The 18,661-nt window shown below is 43.8% G+C and overlaps 1 protein-coding gene across 2 annotated transcripts in view; it reads right to left on the reverse strand.

Moving 5' to 3' along the window:
- The window catches only part of PACC1 (proton activated chloride channel 1), a 44,255-nt gene that overhangs the window by 22,307 nt on the left and 3,287 nt on the right, over window positions 1–18,661 (reverse strand). For both annotated transcript variants that reach the window (XM_033853096.2, XM_033853099.2), the window contains exon 2: window positions 17,621–17,717. In XM_033853096.2, the coding sequence (XP_033708987.1) occupies window positions 17,621–17,717 (97 nt within the window). The remainder of the gene's footprint in view (window positions 1–17,620; window positions 17,718–18,661) is intronic.

Consider the following 18,661-nt stretch of genomic DNA (forward strand, 5'->3'; position numbering starts at 1 on the left):
TCCAATTAAAAGGCAGAGACTGTCAGCCTGGATTAAAAACTAGATCCAACCAGATGATGTCTATAAGAGATGGACTCTAAATACAAAGACAGAAGAGTATTTGCTCATAATTATTTCATTTTCTTTTATTTAAAAGCACAAAAGCAAGAGGAGCACAGAAATTTTTTTTTTTTTGGCAGTACGCGGGCCTCTCATTGCCATGACCTCTCCCGCCGCGGAGCACAGGCTCCGGACACGCAGGCCCAGCGGCCACGGCTCACGGGCCCAGCCACTCCGCAGCACGCAGGATCCTCCCGGATCAGGGCACAAACCCACATCCCCTGCATCGGCAGGCAGACTCCCAACCACTGTGCCACCAGGGAAGCCCAAGCACAGAAATTTTAAATGTCCTAGGTTGACAGAGAGAAGGAAATCATTCATTCTTTACTTCTACAAACATACATCAAGCATCAACTCTACATGCAACACTTTGTACTAGGGGCTTCAGGGAGATACCAAGAGAGAAGGATTGATGGTTTGTGCTACAAGTGCTACAGGATTCAGAAGGATGTGAAGATGTAAAATGTAAGATTTCCTTTTCTTGGAGGGCTTAATGGGGAGTGCAGGGCTAAGGGCAGAGATCAGCAAAGGCTTTGTGGAGGAGGTTGCATTAGCCCTGTCCCTAAAGCACCAGGAGGATTTTGAGGAAGAAATAATTTGGTGTTCATTATTCATTTGTTTTGCGAACTGAAAGACCAGATATCTAGGCCAGTGGTAGAGTAAGAGCTTGGTCTCCAGCCCCAGCTCTGCTACTAAATATAACTACTCTGTGACCCAGGACAGTTACTTAATGCTCCTAAGGCTAACTTTCTTCATGTGAAAAGGAAATAATCATTTCAAATGAGAGATTGTTGTAAAATGCACTATAGAGTGCCTGCTCAATGAATTACTGTTATTGGAGACCCAGAACGTACCCACTACTCCTCAAAAAATGAAGCCCTCAATGATGAAGATAACAAAGATGAAGAGCATGGAATGACAATCTCATAATAATTAACTAGAAAAAATATACGCTGAAGATAAAATGGAGGTGGGGCAGAATACAGTGTCTTTCATATAGTAGTCATGTAATGTTTCCATGTCTGTTAAATGAATGAATAACCCAAATAACAGATGAACTAAGTCTTACAATGCTTACTAGCTACCCTGAATTGGTCAGAGAATACTAGTGTATTTCAGGCACATAAAAGAAATTATCCAATCTAAAAAAACCAACTGGTGTGCCTTATTATTTCTGGTAAAATAGTTTAGAAAATTCTTACTTTACAGGAATGGCAATTCCCAGAAGTGTCTGTGTGGTTCCTTCAGGCTGTGAAGAACAGGTTACTGCTGACAATGGCTGTTTACTCTAAGAGGAACCAGGAAGCCCCAAGGAAATCCCTTGGGTAGCTGAGAGTGAAGCCAAGGTACAAAGCAGCTCTAGTTCTCCAAAAGGAATTAAAGCAATTCACTTTTTCAACTTCCTTTGTCTCTGATTCTACTTTGGCTGCTTATTGTTTAGTAGGTCCCTAGTGGGACTGTGTCAATTTCTGCACCCTCACAGCTCTGCCACCTGCCTTCCCGCTGTGTTCCTCTCATGACCCTGCTCCACTTTACTCCTGAAGTCCCTCTCTCTGAGTTTTGCATGCAGACCCCCTCCTGGAGAGTATCCTGTATAGGGTACCCCATTAGGCACATCACAAGACACTGCCCTTCTCCACACCCAGCCTGTAGATGGCTTCCCTTAGCTCTGGTGCTGATTCCTGATCAGTCACATGTAGCTTGGCTGCAGGGCCACAGGACCCAAAGTACAGTGGTTTGTAAACAGGGACCTGCCCATAGCTGTTTTGCTTGGAAGGCACTCCCAGCCCCCATGGTCCATGTGAGACCACAGGTTCACTTCAAAACATGGCAGGTGGGCTGTTGTGAAGATGGCAGAAGAGTAAGACGCGGAGATCACCTTCCTCCCCACAGATACATCAGAAATACATCTACATGTGGAACAACTCCTATAGAACACCTACTGAAGGCTGGCAGAAGACCTCAGACCTCCCAAAAGGCAAGAAACTCCCTACGTACCTGGGTAGGGCAAAAGAAAAAACAGAGACAAAAGAATAGGGACGGGACCTGCACCAGTGGGAGGGAGCTGTGAAGGAGGAAAGGTTTCCACACACTAGGAAGCCCCTTCGCCGGCGGAGACTGCGGGTGGCAGACAGGGGAACTTCGGAGCCGCGGAGGAGAGCACAGCAACAGGGGTGCGGAGGGCAAAGCGGGGAGATTCCCGCACAGAGGATCGGTACCGACCGGCACTCACCAGCACGAGAGGCCTGTCTGCTCACTCGCCGGGGCGGGTGGGACTGCGAGCTGAGGCTCGGGCTTTGGTCGGAGCGCAGGGAGAGGACTGGGGTTGGCTGCGTGAACACAGCCTGAAGGGGATTGTGCACCACGGCTAGCCGGGAGGGAGTCCGGGAAAAGGCCTAGAGCTGCCGAAGAGGCAAGAGACTTTTTCTTCCCTCTTTGTTTCCTGGTGCGCGAGGAGAGGGGATTAAGCGCTGCTTGAAAGAACGCCAGAGACGGGCGCGAGCTGCGGCTAAAAGCGCGGACCCCAGAGACGGGCATGAGACGCTAAGGCTGCTGCTGCCGCCACCAAGCAGCCTGTGTGTGAGCACAGGTCACTATACACACCCCTCTTCCGGGGAGCCTGTGCAGCCCGCCACTGCCAGGGTCCCGGGATCCAGGGACAACTTCCCCAGGAGAACACACGGCGCACCTCAGGCTGGTGCAACGTCACGCCGGCCTCCGCCGCCGCAGGCTCGCCCCGCAACCTGCGCCCCTCCCTCCCCCCCGGCCTGAGTGAGCCAGAGCCCCCGAAACAGCGGCTCCTTTAACCCCGTCCTGTCTGAGCGAAGAACAGACGCCTTCCAGCGACCTACACGCAGAGGTGGGGCCAAATCCAAAGCTGAGCCCCTGGGGGCTGTGAGAACAAAGAAGAGAAAGGGAAATCTCTCCCAGCGGCCTCAGAAGCAGCGGATTAAAGCTCCACAGTCAACTTGATGTACCCTGCATCTGCGGAATACATGAATAGACAACGAATCATCCCAAATTGAGGAGGTGGACTTTGAGAGCAAGATTTATGATTTTTTCCCCTTTTCGTCTTTTTGTGAGTGTGTATGTGTATGCTTCTGTGTGAGGTTTTGTCTGTATAGCTTTGCTTCCAACATTTGTCCTAAGGTTCTATCCGTCCGTTTTTTTCTTAATAATTATTTTTTAATTTAATAACTTTACTTTATTTTACTTTATCTTCTTTCTTTTTTCCTTCCTTCCCTCCTTCCTTCCTTCATTCCTTCCTCCTACCCTCCCTCCCTCCTTTCTTTCTTTCTTTCTTCCTTCCTTCCTTCCCATCTTTCTTTCTTTCTTCCTACTTCTACTAATTCTTTCTCTCTACTTTTTCTCCCTTTTATTCTGAGCCGTGTGGATGAAAGGCTCTTGGTGCTGCAGCCAGGAGTCAGTGCTGTGGCTCTGAGGTGGAAGAGCCAACTTCAGGACAACAAGAGACCTCCCAGCTCCACATAATATCAAAAGGCGAAAATCTCCCAGAGATCTCCATCTCAACACCAGCACCCAGCTTCACTCAACGACCAGCAAGCTACAGTGCTGGACACCCTATGCCGAACAACTAGCAAAACAGGAACACAACCCCACCCATTAGCAGAGAGGCTGCCTAAAATAATAATAAGTACACAGACACCCCAAAACACACCACCAGACGTGGACCTGCCCACCAGAAAGACAAGATCCAGCCTCATCCACCAGAACACAGGCACTAGTCCCCTCCACCAGAAAGCCTACACAACCCACTGAACCAAACTTAGCCACTGGGGACAGACACCAAAAACAATAGGAACTAAGAACCTGCAGCCTGCAAGAAGGAGACCCCAAACACAGTAAGATAAGCAAAATGAGAAGACAGAAAAACACACAGCAGATGCAGGAGCAAGATGAAAACCCACCAGACCTAACAAATGAAGAGGAAATAGGCAGTCTACCTGAAAAAGAATTCAGAACAATGATAGTAAAGATGATCCAAAATCTTGGAAATAGAATAGACAAAATGCAAGAAACATTTAACAAGGACCTAGAAGAACTAAACATGAAACAAACAGTGATGAACAACACAATAAATGAAAAGAAAAATACTCTAGATGGGATCAATAGCAGAATAACTGAGGCAGAAGAACGGATGAGTGACCTGGAAGACAAAATAGTGGAAATAACTACTGCAGAGCAGAATAAAGAAAAAAGAATGAAAAGAACTGAGGACAGTCGCAGAGACCTCTGGGACAACATTAAACACACCAACATTCAATTTTCTCTTCTTCCAGAAGAAGAAGAGAAAAAGAAAGGGTCTGAGAATATATTTGAAGAGATTATAGTTGAAAACTTCCCTAATATGGGAAAGGAAATAGTTAATCAAGTCCAGGAAGCACAGAGAGTCCCATACAGGATAAATCCAAGGAGAAATACGCCAAGACACATATTACTCAAACTGTCAAAAATTAAATACAAAGAAAGCATATTAAAAGCAGCAAGGGAAAAACAACAAATAACACACAAGGGAATCCCCATAAGGTTAACAGCTGATCTCTCAGCAGAAACTCTGCAAGCCAGAAGGGAGTAGCAGGACATACTGAAAGTGATGAAGGAGAAAAACCTGCACCCAAGACTACTCTACCCAGCAAGGATCTCATTCAGATTTGATGGAGAAATTAAAACCTTTACAGACAAGCAAAAGCTGAGAGAGTTCAGCACCACCAAACCAGCTTTACAACAAATGCTAAAGGAACTTCTCTAGGCAAGAAACACAAGAGAAGGAAAAGACCTACAATAACGAACTCAAAACAATTTAGAAAATGGGACTAGGAACATACATATCGATAATTACCTTAAATGTAAATGGACTAAATGCTCCCACCAAAAGACACAGATTGGTTGAACGGATACAAAAACAAGACCCATATATATGCTGTCTACAAGAGACCCACTTCAGACCTAGAGACACATACAGACTGAAAGTAAGGGGATGGAAAAAGATATTCCATGCAAATGGAAACCAAAAGAAAGCTGGAGTAGCAATTCTCATATCAGACAAAATAGACTTTAAAATAAAGACTATTACAAGAGACAAAGAAGGACACTACATAATGATCAAGGGATTGATCCAAGAAGAAGATATAACAATTGTAAATATCTGTGCACCCAACATAGGAGCACCTCAATACGTAAGGCAAATACTAACAGCCATAAAAGGGGAAATCGACAGTAACACATTCATAGTAGGGGACTTTGACACCCCACTTTCACCCATGGACAGATCATCCAAAATGAAAATAAATAAGGAAACACAAGCTTTAAATGATACATTAAACAAGATGGACTTAATTGATATTTATAGGACACTCCATCCAAAAACAACAGAATACACATTTTTCTCAAGTGCTCATGGAACATTCTCCAGGATAGATCATATCTTGGGTCAAAAATCAAGCCTTGGCAAATTTAAGAAAATTGAAATTGTATCAAGTATCTTTTCCGACCACAACGCCATAAGACTAGATATCAATTACAGGAAAAGATCTGTAAAAAATACAAAAACATGGAGGCTAAACAATACACTACTTAATAACGAAGTGATCACTGAAGATATCAGAGAGGAAATAAAAAAATACCTAGAAACAAATGACAATGGAGACACAACGACCCAAAACCTACGGGATGCAGCAAAAGCAGTTCTAAGAGGGAAGTTTATAGCAATACAAGCCCACCTTAAGAAACAGGAAACATCTCAAATAAATAACCTAACCTTGCACCTAAAGCAATTAGAGAAAGAAGAACAAAAAAACCCCGAAGTTAGCAAAAGGAAAGAAATCATAAAAATCAGATCAGAAATAAATGAAAAAGAAATGAAGGAAACAATAGCAAAGATCAATAAAACTAAAAGCCGGTTCTTTGAGAAGATAAACAAAATAGATAAACCATTAGCCAGACTCATTAAGAAAAAAAGGGAGAAGACTCAAATCAATAGAATTAGAAATGAAAAAGGAGAAGTAACAACTGACACTGCAGAAATACAAAAGATCATGAGAGATTACTACAAGAAACTCTATGCCAATAAAATGGATAACATGGAAAAAATGGACAAATTTTTAGAAATGCACAACCTGCCAAGACTGAATCAGAGAAATAGAAAATCTGAACAGATCAATCACAAGCACTGAAATTGAAACTGTGATTAAAAATCTTCCAACAAACAAAAGCCCAGGACCAGATGGCTTCACAGGCGAACACTCCAATAAAGATTTTAAAAAAAATAAGAAAGAAAGAAAAAAAACCCAAATCTTCCAACAAACAAAAGCCCAGGACCAGATGGCTTCACAGGCGAATTCCATCAAATATTTAGAGAAGAGCTAACACCTATCCTTCTCAAACTCTTCCAAAATATAGCAGAGGGAGGAACACTCCCAAATTCATTCTACGAGGCCACCATCACCTTGATACCAAAACCAGACAAGGATGTCACAAAGAAAGAAAACTACCGGCCAATATCACTGATGAACATAGATGCAAAAATCCTCAACAAAGTACTAGCAAACAGAATCCAACAGCACATTAAAAGGATCATACACCATGATCAAGTGGGATTTATTCCAGGAATGCAAGGATTCTTCAATATACGCAAATCAATCAATGTGATAAACCACATTAACAAACTGAAGGAGAAAAACCATATGATCATCTCAATAGATGCAGAGAAAGCTTTTAACAAAATTCAACACCCATTTATGATAAAAACCCTGCAGAAAGTAGGCATAGAGGGAACTTTCCTCAACATAATAAAGGCCATATATGACAAACTCACAGCCAACATCATCCTCAATGGTGAAAAACTGAAAGCATTTCCACTAAGATCAGGAACAAGACAAGGTTGCCCACTCTCACCACTCTTATTCAATACAGTTTTGGAAGTTTTAGCCACAGCAATCAGAGAAGAAAAGGAAATAAAAGGAATCGAAATTGGAAAAGAAGTAAAGCTGTCACTGTTTGCAGATGACATGATACTATACATAGAGAACCCTAAAGATGCTACCAGAAAACTACTAGAGCTAATCAATGAATTTGGTAAAGTTGCAGGATACAAAACTAATGCACAGAAATCTCTTGCATTCCTATACACTAATGATGAAAAATCTGAAAGTAAAATCAAGAAAACACTCCCATTTACCATTGCAACAAAAAGAATAAAATATCTAGGAATAAACCTACCTAAGGAGACAAAACACTTGTATGCAGAAAATTATAAGACACTGATGAAAGAAATTAAAGATGATACAAATAGATGGAGAGATATACCATGTTCTTGGATTGGAAGAATCAACATTGTGAAAATGTCTCTACTACCCAAAGCAATCTACAGATTCAATGCAATCCCTATCAAACTACCACTGGCATTTTTCACAGAACTAGAACAAAAAATTTCACAATTTGTATGGAAACACGAAAGACCCCGAATAGCCAAAGCAATCTTGAGAATGAAAAACGGAGCTGGAGGAATCAGGCTCCCTGACTTCAGACTATACTACAAGGCTACAGTAATCAAGACAGAATGGTACTGGCACAAAAACAGAAAGATAGATGAATGGAACAGGATAGAAAGCCCAGAGATAAACCCACGCACATACGGTCACCTTATCTTTGATAAAGGAGGCAGGAATGTATGGTGGAGAAAGGACAGCCTCTTCAATGAGTGGTGCTGGGAAAACTGGACAGCTACATGTAAAAGTATGAAATTAGATCACTCCCTAACACCATACACAAAAATAAGCTCAAAATGGATTAAAGACCTAAATGTAAGGCCAGAAACTATCAAACTCTTAGAGGAAAACATAGGCAGAATACTCTATGACATAAATCACAGCAAGATCCTTTTTGACCCACCTCCTAGAGAAATGGAAATAAAAACAAAAATAAACAAATGGGACCTCATGAAACTTCAAAGCTTTTGCACAGCAAAAGAAACCATAAACAAAACCAAAAGACAACCCTCAGAATGGGAGAAAATATTTGCAAATGAAGCAACTGACAAAGGATTAATTTCCAAAATTTACAAGCAGCTCATGCAGCTCATTAACAAAAAAAAGAAACAACCCAATCCAAAAATGGGCAGAAGATCTAAACAGACATTTCTCCAAAGAAGATAGACAGACTGCCAACAAACACATGAAAGAATGCTTAACATCATTAATCATTAGGGAAATGCAAATCAAAACTACAATGAGATATCATCTCACACCAGTCAGAATGGCCATCATCAAAAAATCTAGAAACAATAAATGCTGGAGAGGGTGTGGAGAAAAGGGAACACTCTTGCCCTGCTGGTGGGAATGTGAATTGGTTCAGCCGCTATGGAGAACAGTATGGAGGTTTCTTAAAAAACTACAAATAGAACTACCATACGACCCAGCAATCCCACTACTGGGCATATACCCTGAGAAAACCATAATTCAAAAAGAGTCATGTACCAAAATGTTCATTGCAGCTCTATTTACAATAGCCCGGAGATGGAAACAACCTAAGTGCCCATCATCAGATGAATGGATAAAGAAGATGTGGCACATATATACAATGGAATATTACTCAGCCATAAAAAGAAATGAAATTGAGCTATTTGTAATGAGGTGGATAGACCTAGAGTCTGTCATACAGAGTGAAGTAAGTCAGAAAGAGAAAGACAAATACCGTATGCTAACACATATATATGGAATTTAAGAAGAAAAAAAAATGTCATGAAGAACCTAGGAGTAAGACGGGAATAAAGACACAGACCTACTGGAGAACGGACTTGAGGATATGGGGAGGGGGAAGGGTGAGCTGTGACAGGGCGAGAGAGAGGCATGGACATATACACACTAACAAACGTAAGGTAGATAGCTAGTGGGAAGCAGCCGCATGGCACAGGGATATCGGCTCGGTGCTTTGTGACCGACTGGAAGGGTGGGATAGGGAGGGTGGGAGGGAGGGAGACGCAAGAGGGAAGAGATATGGGAACATATGCATATGTATAACTGATTCACTTTGTTATAAAGCAGAAACTAACACACCATTGTAAAGCAATTATACCCCAATAAAGATGTTAAAAGAAAAACATGGCAGGTAAAAGCACATTCACTGTCATGAGCTGCTCATAACTGCAGTGGCAACAGGTTTCAGGTTGCTACATTCTGAGGGGGATTGAAAAGATCACAAGATAAAAGTGAAGGACTGAATTGGTGTGTAACGTCTGAACAGAATTTTTAAGAGTTGGTAGGGACCTGAAAGGGTATCTGGTCCAACCCCATTCCTTGTGCAGTGATCCTGGTCCCACAGTCAACACCTGGCACAGAATGAGGGTCCTAGAGTCCTGACTCCTAGCGCATGCTCTTCCGCTACACGACAGTAAACATCAGTCCTTAAGATTCAGTTACTAATGACGATAAAAGAAGATCTGATTGAAAAAACATAACCTCAAAACAAGCAGAACATTTTTAAGGTAAACTGCATATTACGTCTAGGCTGTACAACATGATGAACAATGACAGGCATCTGTGGGCAGGTGTCTCCGCTATCACAGCCAGAACATGATTTGAAATGTTCTGCCTTCATGGTGCCTTTGGGTAGGGAAAGAGGTGACTTTCTCCCTACTTATTCTCGAAACTTCAAAAAACAAACTAATTTAAGGCAAAAAGGCAAAAAGTTTAAGGCAAAAAACTAATTTAACAGAAAGGTCACATGACAACTGCACCATCTGTATTTGTTTGGCAGGGGTACCTGGACAAATTACTCTCGTGGGAACACGGGCCCAGAGTCTCTTCTGTTTCATTCACAGAAGCCAGGTTTAGCCTCTTCACAGGCCCTTCACTGATCCACAAATTGGCATGTAACGTAAATAAAACACTGTAGAATTGTTTATCATCCACACGTGCTATACGTGACACTCCGATTCTAAAAGTAGACACCGTTTCATTTTACCATTCTTTTAGACGGGTGCTGGATATCTGAGAAAATGTCCCACACACTCTGCAGTCAGAAAAACCAAACTCTGGCTTTTTTTGTGGCAAGCAGGATGAATGTATTTTAAAAGTATACATCCTTTATATATATATGCAAAGTCACAGTAGTAGAAGAGAAAAATAATGCACAAGATTTTCTTGGGAAAGGTAATTTATGAGTTTTGTAAAACCCATGACAGAATTGCTTCAAAAACCCAAACTTGCCCCAGAATGTAAGTCAGGCCATTAAGAGGATATGCAAAACATTGTGGGACCTTTATTTACAGGAAAGGAAACTGGCTGACTACCGCAACCCTGCAAGACTCTACCTTGCAGAGAGCACTGGGCTAAGATGCATTCAGATTGTGAAGAAGAAATGACTTCTTTATCTCTTTTTCTTTTTAGTGATGTGGTGGGTTTGTTGTTTTAATTTTGTTTTGGTTTTTCTGTGAGATATAATTTACCTACCATAAAATTTACCTTTTTAAAGTGAATATATTTTGTAGTTTTTAAAATATTCACAAGGTGTATAACCATAACCACTAATTACAGAATGTTGTCATTACCCAAAAAGAAACTCCACACCCATTAGCAGTCACTCCACCTTTCTCCTGGTCCCTGGTAACCAATAATCTATTGGGTCGGCCAAAAGTTTCATTCACTTTTTCCATAAGATGGCTCTGGTAGCACTTAGTTGTCCTTAACTTTGTTCAAAACAATTCTGTTAGATTGTTTGTGACAGCTGTCATATCAGCGTGCATTTAAAAAAAGACTTATCAAAATTTGTGAATTTCTGTGTAGTCATTCTAATATGGAAGATGGAAAAGAGCAACATTTTCAGCATATTATGCTTTATTATTTTAAGAAAGGTAAAAACACAACCGAAATGCAAAAAAAAAGATTTGTTCAGTGTATGGAGAAGGTGCTGTGACTGATTGAACGTGTCAAAAGTGGTTTGCAAAGTTTTGTGTTGGAGATTTCTTGCTAGAGGATGCTCCATGGTTGGGTAGACCAGTTGAAGTTGATAGCAATCAAATTGAGACATTAATTGAGAACAATCAACGTTATACCACACTGAAGATAGCTGCTGACATACTCAAAATATCCAAATCAAGCGTTGAAAATCATCTGCACCAGCTTGGTTATGTTAATCGTTTTGATGTTTGGGTTCCACATAAGTTGAGCCAAAAAAACCTTCTTGACCATATTTCCACACGCGAGTCTCTAATATAATGAAAATTTTCCGCTTTTTTTTTTTTAAGATTTATTACTTATTTATTTAATTTATTTATTTTTGGCTGCATCAGGTCTCAGTTGCGGCATGCGGGCTCTTCGTTGCAGTGCGCGGGCTTCTCTCTAGTTGTGGCGTGTGGGTTTTCTCTTCTCTAGTTGTGGCGTATAAGCTCCAGGGCGCGAGGCCTCTGTAGTTGTGGCGCACGGGTTTCAGAGCACACGGGCTCTGTAGTTTGCAGCACACAGGCTCTAGTTGAGGCACACCAGCTCAGTAGTTGCGGCACACGGGTGTAGTTGCCCCACAGCATGTGGGATCTTAGTTCCCTGACCAGGGATCGAACCTGCGTCCCCTGCATTGTAAGGCGGATTCTTTGCCACTGGACCATGAGGGAAGTCCCAAATGTCCCGTTTTTAAAACAAACTGTGACAGGCGATGAAAAGTGGATACTGTACAATAATGTGGAATGGAAGAGATCATGGGGCAAGCGAAATGAACCACCACCAACCATACCAAAGGCCGTCTTCATCCAAATAAGGTGATGTTGTGTATACAGTGCGATTGGAAGGGAGGCCTCTACTATGAGCTTCTTCTGGAAAACAAAACGATTAATTCCAAAAACTACTGCTCCCAATTAGACCAACTGAAAGCAGAACTCGTGGAAAAGCATCTGGAATTAGTCAACAGAAAACACATAATCTTCCAACAGGATAACGCAAGATGGCATGTTTCTTTGACGACCAAGGAAAAATTGTTACAGTTTGGCTAGGAAGTTCTGATTCATGTGCCGTATTCACCAGACATTGCATCTTTGAATTTCCATTTATTTCGGTCTTTACAAAATTCTCTTAATGGAAAAATTTTCAATTCCCTGGAAGACTGTAAAAGGCACCTAGAACAGTTCCTTGCTCAAAAAGATAAAAAGTTTTGGGAATGTGGAATTATGAAGTTGCCTGAAAAATGGCAGAAGGTAGTGGCACAAAAGGGTGAATACATTGTTCAATAAAGTTCTTGGTGAAAATGAAAAATGTGTCTTTTATGTTTACTTAAAAACCGAAGGCATTTTCCGGCCAACACAATACTTTCTCTTTCTACGGATTTACCTATTCTAGGCAAGTCACATAAATGGAATCATATAATATGTGACCTTTTGTATCTGACTTCTTTCAACATATGGGGGTTCTAATTTCTCTATATCCTCACCAAAACTTGTTAATCATCATCTTATTGATTGCAGCCATCCTTGTAGGTATGAAGTGGTATCTCACTGTGGTTTAGATTTGCCTTTCCCTGATGACTAATGATGTTGAGCATCTCTTCATGTGTTTATTGGTCATTTGGATATCTTCTTTGAAGAAACATTACTCAGATTCTTTGCCCATTTTTTAATTGGGTTGTCTTTTTATTATTGAGCGTAAGAGTTCTTTATATATTCTAAATACAAGTCCCTTATCAGATATATGATTTGAAAATTTCTCCCATCTTGCGGGCTATCTTTTCACTTTCTTGATAGTAGCCTTTGATGCACAAAAGTTTTTCATTTTGATGAGGTCCAATTTACCTATTTTTCCTTTGGTTGCTTATCTTTATCTATTCTATTAATATACAACTGTTTCCATGGAGAACTGATTGTAATGACGAATTAACTGTTTTCCTCAATGTGATTACATCTCTGATGTAATAAACTGCTTATTCAATTAGCATGTCTGGTCTCATCTCTCCCTTTGAAAAGAATAATAAGTGGTTGTGCTTCCCCTGATAGAGAGGCAACGAACAGACTGAGGCTTTTACCACATTATGGTATGGAATTCTTTATCTCAGAGAGTAACATTGGGAACATAATCCTGGGTGCTAGATGCTTAACTCAAACCTCAGTTGCTAAATGCTCATACTGTCTTCCTGTCCTGCTACTCTTAGTTCCAGGCCCTGCATTCAACTCCAGCTCCACCTCCTCTTCTGACCTCCAAGTGTGGACATCCTCTGAGGCTCAGTCTCCATGGCCCTCTCTGCTCATTCCACGTTCTGTGTCCCTGGCTTTCTTCCAGGCCCCTAAACCGCCCACTACGGGTCCTCTCTCCGGTCAATCCTATACCTCTCACTGCCTCTAGGCCATCTCTAACCAGACCCACCACATCAACTGAAGCGTGGTGTGTGCACCGCAGATGAGCATCTTCTCTTCCAGCCACTTGCCCCTCCGGACTCTGTCTCTGTGTGGTATTATTCTCCCACTCACCTGGCTTCCAACCTCAGAGTCTTCTTTGGTTCTTTCTTCTACCCCCTCCCCTACATCAAAGCAGCCTATCACATCAGCCTTCAGCCTTTGACATGGCACGGTTGTCTCACTTCACCTTAATCCAGGCCCACAACCTGCCACACTGATCTTCCTAACATGCCCACTTCACTCCTCTTACTGCTCTGCTCCACTCCCTTTAAATACTGCCTGCCCCCTAGAGAAAGTCCAAACCCCGACACTCAAAGCCACCCCCAGTCTGACCCAGCTGAGCTTTCCTACCTCACCTCCCTCTGCTTCTCCTACCAACCCTCTGCTCCAACCACTGTACCACCCACCGACTCTGAAACACCCTATTGTCATTCCCATCTCTACGCGTTTGCGCACACACCCCTCCTCCCTGGCTAGCCCTTCTTTTTCACCCATATATCACCCTCCTTCAGATTAATCCCACTTCCTTCACCAACCAGCCCTCCTTCGTTCACTCCTGAGGCACCTGTCTCTAGCATTTCTTTGGCCCTCATTCACTCATTCAAGTTGGCTTACATGAGATGCCTTCCTGCTCCAAATCCCCACCTCCCTCTCCCAGGGTACCAATACACACTGAGCACCTACAGAGGGCCAGGCACTCTACCAGGCACTGGAGTTACAATGGGGGTAGGGAGGGGACAAACCTTTGTGCCTCACAAAACTCAGGGGCAGGGCCTAGGGGCTGACACAATTAACGAAAGAATTATGGTCAATAAATGGACACTCTCAGCTGTGCTAAATGCTACAAAGGAAAAGTACTGAATATTAGAAAGCAGGTAACAGGGAGAAAAAGACCCCATTAGGTAGCTCGGGGCAGGCTGTGTAGAAGGAGGGCAAGTTCTTCTTTGGGTAACCTCCCTTCTCTCTCCACATGGCCTGAGTTCCCAGAAGTAGGCCATGCCTCACTCACCTTCTTCGTGGTTTTAGCATTGGGCATAAGGGTGAAGGAATCCATGAGTGACTCTGGTGAAGGAAGGGGAGGATTTTGGAACAAGAAAGCACCTCATCCAGGAACAACTGAGCCAGAGTCAGAACACGTTCAGAGACAGCCCTGGGTTCAATTTGAGCCCTGCTACTCTTTAACTCTGAGCACAGTACTTAACCTCTCTGTGCCCCAGGTTTCTGTCTATAAACTAGGACTAACCGCCTCCCTCAGAGGGTGGCTGGGAAGATTATGGGATAAAGTATATAGAAAAAGCCCTACCCAGGCTTAGTAGAGGAAAGCACCTAATCATTGGTGGCTGCTGTCATTAACCATTATTTTTATTATTCTTAGGGGACTCAGAGGCAGGAAGTGAGCTCTGAAAGTTGTACACCAGGTCATCAAATTCGGGCCAAGTCACTACTGAGACGAGCCAAAGGGGCTTCTGTGCACTGGATTGTCTGCAGTCTAAACAGGAGATGCGCCCAGGAGGGTTTCCCCAAAAGCAGGGAAGGCTCTTTGCCAGCCAAAGGAACTACCCGAAATTTGCTCTGCCTGAGGTCTGGCTGCCTGCCCTGACTGATCTCAGGCCTTGAGGCCCCAGGAACCTGAGGCAAAAGAGAGGCTGCCAAGGTCGAAGGTCATCACGGCCACTTCCTAATTTGCCTGGCATTTATCTATAAAAGGAAACACAACAGGAAACTTCATCTTTCCAAGTCTGGCCTCCCTCCTCTTCCTGCTGTCACCATCTATTCTCTTCTGACTGGGGGCAAGAGAGCAGTGCAGGGTGCAGTAGGCAGAATAAAGGCCCACGAGAGATGTCCACGTCCTCAATCTTGGAGCCTATAAATATGTCAAGTTACACGGCAAAGATGGGATCAGAGTTGCTAATCATCCGACCTTAAAACAGGGAAACTATTCTGGATTCTCTGGATGGGCCCAATGTAATCACAAGGGCTCTTTAAACATGGAAGAGGGAGGCAGAACGAGGAGATGTGAGAAAGACCTGAAGAGGGAAGGAGAGACATGACCCAAGGAAGGCAGGCAGCCTCGAGAAGCTGGAAAAGGCACTAAAATGGGTTTTTTCATGGAGACTCCAGATAGGAATTCGCCTGCCGACACCTTAATTTTAGCCCAGTGAGACCCATTTTGGACTTCTGATCTCCAGGACTCTCAGATAATACACCTGAGCTGTTTAAGTCACTAAGTTTGTGGTAACCTGTTACACACACAATAGAAACTAACATACAGGGCTTCTGAACAGTTCTCCCTGGGACCTGAGGGCTTCAGAGGCAATGCCTAGAGTCAGAGTGAGGGTAGTCAGGCTACGACCTTTGACACACTGGGCTTTAATAGAAGGATGCTTAAGATATTTTTTAAAAATCACGGGTGCAGTAGAAAGAGTCTGGGGTCAGACAGAGCTTGATCCAGTCTGTCTGTTGACCAGCTATGTGATCTTCCCACACTTCACTTGGCCTCTCTGAGCCTCAGGGCCTCATCAGGAATCATGAGGATGACCGCCTCCCAGGGCTGTTATGAGAATTAAATGGGCAATGGGGATGACAGAGCCTGGCAGTCAGTAAACATGAGCTGCCCTTCCTGCCTCCTTCCTTCTACAAAGTCCTCTCTAAGGCTTAGGCACAATCACAGAATTTCCTATCCCGTTCCCCTCCCCTACAAATATGGGAATCCAGAGGAGCAGAAGCCCACCTCCCTCAATCCATCCAAGAAGCTGGAGTCAGGCTGGGACTCCATTCATTCACTCACTCACTCACTCATTCACTCAATGAATCCTTATTGCATGGCCAGGGCTGAATGGGGAGCAAAAGGGACTGTCTCCACCCTGGTGGAGTTTACGGTCTAGTAGAACACACAGACATTAATCAAACAGTCAGGCAAACACATATACCATTCCATCAGCAACAGCTGCAAGGGAGAAATGTGTAGGCTATGAGTGACGGGGGAGGTGATCTAGCCAGGAGGTCAGAGAAGGCTTCGCAGGGAAAAAAATGAATGAGCTGAGAGCTGAAGGGTGATTACGCATTAACAAGGTGACAGACGGAAGAGAATTCCAGGCAGAGGAATAAAACTACAAAGAGGCCCAGGGGTGGGAAGGAGGCCCAAAGTAAAAGAAGGCCAGCATGGCTGAGGAGCAGTGAAGAAGGGGAAGTAGGGAAGGAAGGAAAAATAAATGACTTTCGGGTTCAACTGGGTGGTGATGGTACCATTCCTGGAAACAGGAGACACTGGAAGAGGGCGAAGCTGGCAGTGGGGAGGCCATGAGGTCAATTCTGGACGTGTGGAGTTCAGGGGACCTTTGGGACATCCTGGCAGAGCCACCATCTGGGAATCTGGATACACAGGATATGAGAACAGGTAACCTCTGGGCCAGAGATATAACCACGGGAGTCACGTGTGAGCAAACAGTGACTAAAGCAGGGGAGGGGGCCTGAGTGAGGTCACCTGCCAGAGACTGAGAGAAGGAGGCCTCTGAGAAACATTTAACACCCAAGAGCTGGTAGGTAACTGCAAAGGAGGCTGGAAGGAGTGACCTGAGAAGTAAAGTGTCACATCATGGAAGCGAAGGGAGCAGAGCGTATCCGGGATGAAGAAGTGGTTGACGGTATCCAACATTCCTGCAAGGCTCTACAAGATGCCACCTTACTGATGGGACCACCCAGTTGGGCGACAAAACTGGACAGGCCTGATGTCCGGGGATGAGGCCTATCAGATAATCGCCCAGAGTGCCCTGGGAAGCGACCCAGGTATTAGAGGCTCAACTGCTGACAGCGTCCCTGGGAAAAAGCAACAAAAAAACAGAGACCCAAAGTTCTTGTCATTGTATCCAATGGCCTGGCCTCAGGATCTGGCTCAAACTAGAGGACAGAAAAGAGCAGATGCCGGCTTGGACACATCCTCTGTCCCAAGGCTGGTTAAATATGTATAGCTCTAAAACGAGGGCAATACTTGAGATCCGACACCAGGCAGGGGCTGTGCCTCCGACACAGGTCCCCAGCTGGCGAGGAGCCTGGACTGGGGCCTCCGGCTGCGGCAGTGGCTCAGCACCGTTTGCCGGCACCTCCACCCCCAGCGCTGAACCCACTTACCTGGTAAGATCCCTGGACCCTGGACTTTGACCGCCTCCTTTTCCCGCTCGTCCGCCTGCTCTGAGTTCTCAACCACCTGATCCAGCTCCTCACTCAGCTAAAGGGAGAAACAAAGAGGGCAAGGAAGTCAGCTACATCAGCTTTGCTTTTCTGGACTAGGATAAGAAAGCAGAAGCTGTTTCTCACTTAACTGTCATCAAAAAACAAACAAACAAAGAAAGAAATCACATGATATAGGGTATGTTATACCAATTCTACAGATTAGCACACTGAAGCTCAGAAAATTCAAATAACTTCTGTGTGTTAGTTTCCCAGGCGGCGGTAACAAAGCACCACAAACTGGGTGGCTTAAAATAACAGGAATTTATTCCCTCACAGTTAGGGAGACTAGAAAGCTGAAATCAAGGTGATGGCAAGGTTGGTTCCTTCCAAGGGCTGTGAGGGAGAACCTTTTCCATGCCTCTCTTCCAGCTCCAGATAATGGCCAGCAACCCTTGGTGTTCCTTGCTTGTAGACGCATCCCATCTCCGATCTCTGCCTCCATCTTCACACGGAGTCTCTGTGTCTCCACATGGTCAATCTTCTTATAAGCACATCATTCGTACTGGGTTAGGGCCCATTCTACTTCAGCATGACTGCGTCTTAACTAAATACATCTGCAATGACCCTATTTCCAAATAAGGTCACTTTCTGAGGTGCTGGGGGTTAGGACTTCAACATACCTTTTTGAGGAAGACAATTCAACCCACAATACTTTCCATGGCCACAGAGCAAAGAGCAAAATCCAAGTTAGTCTAGTTCCAAAACCCATGCTCTTAATCACTTCCCAAAGAAGGAGGAAATGCAAGCTTAGAGTCTGCTGAGGGAGCAGAGGGAACAGAAGTTGGTGTCAGAGCTAAAGTCCACCAACTCAGGCTGCAAATGGCAGAACAAAGTGGGGAGGGCAGACCACCCAGAGACAGGTGCTAATTAGCAGCCTAATAGCAAGCAACCTCCACCTCACTTCATCAGCGTTTTCACCTGTCAAATGGCGACGATGAT

This window comes from Tursiops truncatus, chromosome 1, assembly GCF_011762595.2.
Source record: "Tursiops truncatus isolate mTurTru1 chromosome 1, mTurTru1.mat.Y, whole genome shotgun sequence".
NCBI lineage: Eukaryota > Metazoa > Chordata > Mammalia > Artiodactyla > Delphinidae > Tursiops > Tursiops truncatus.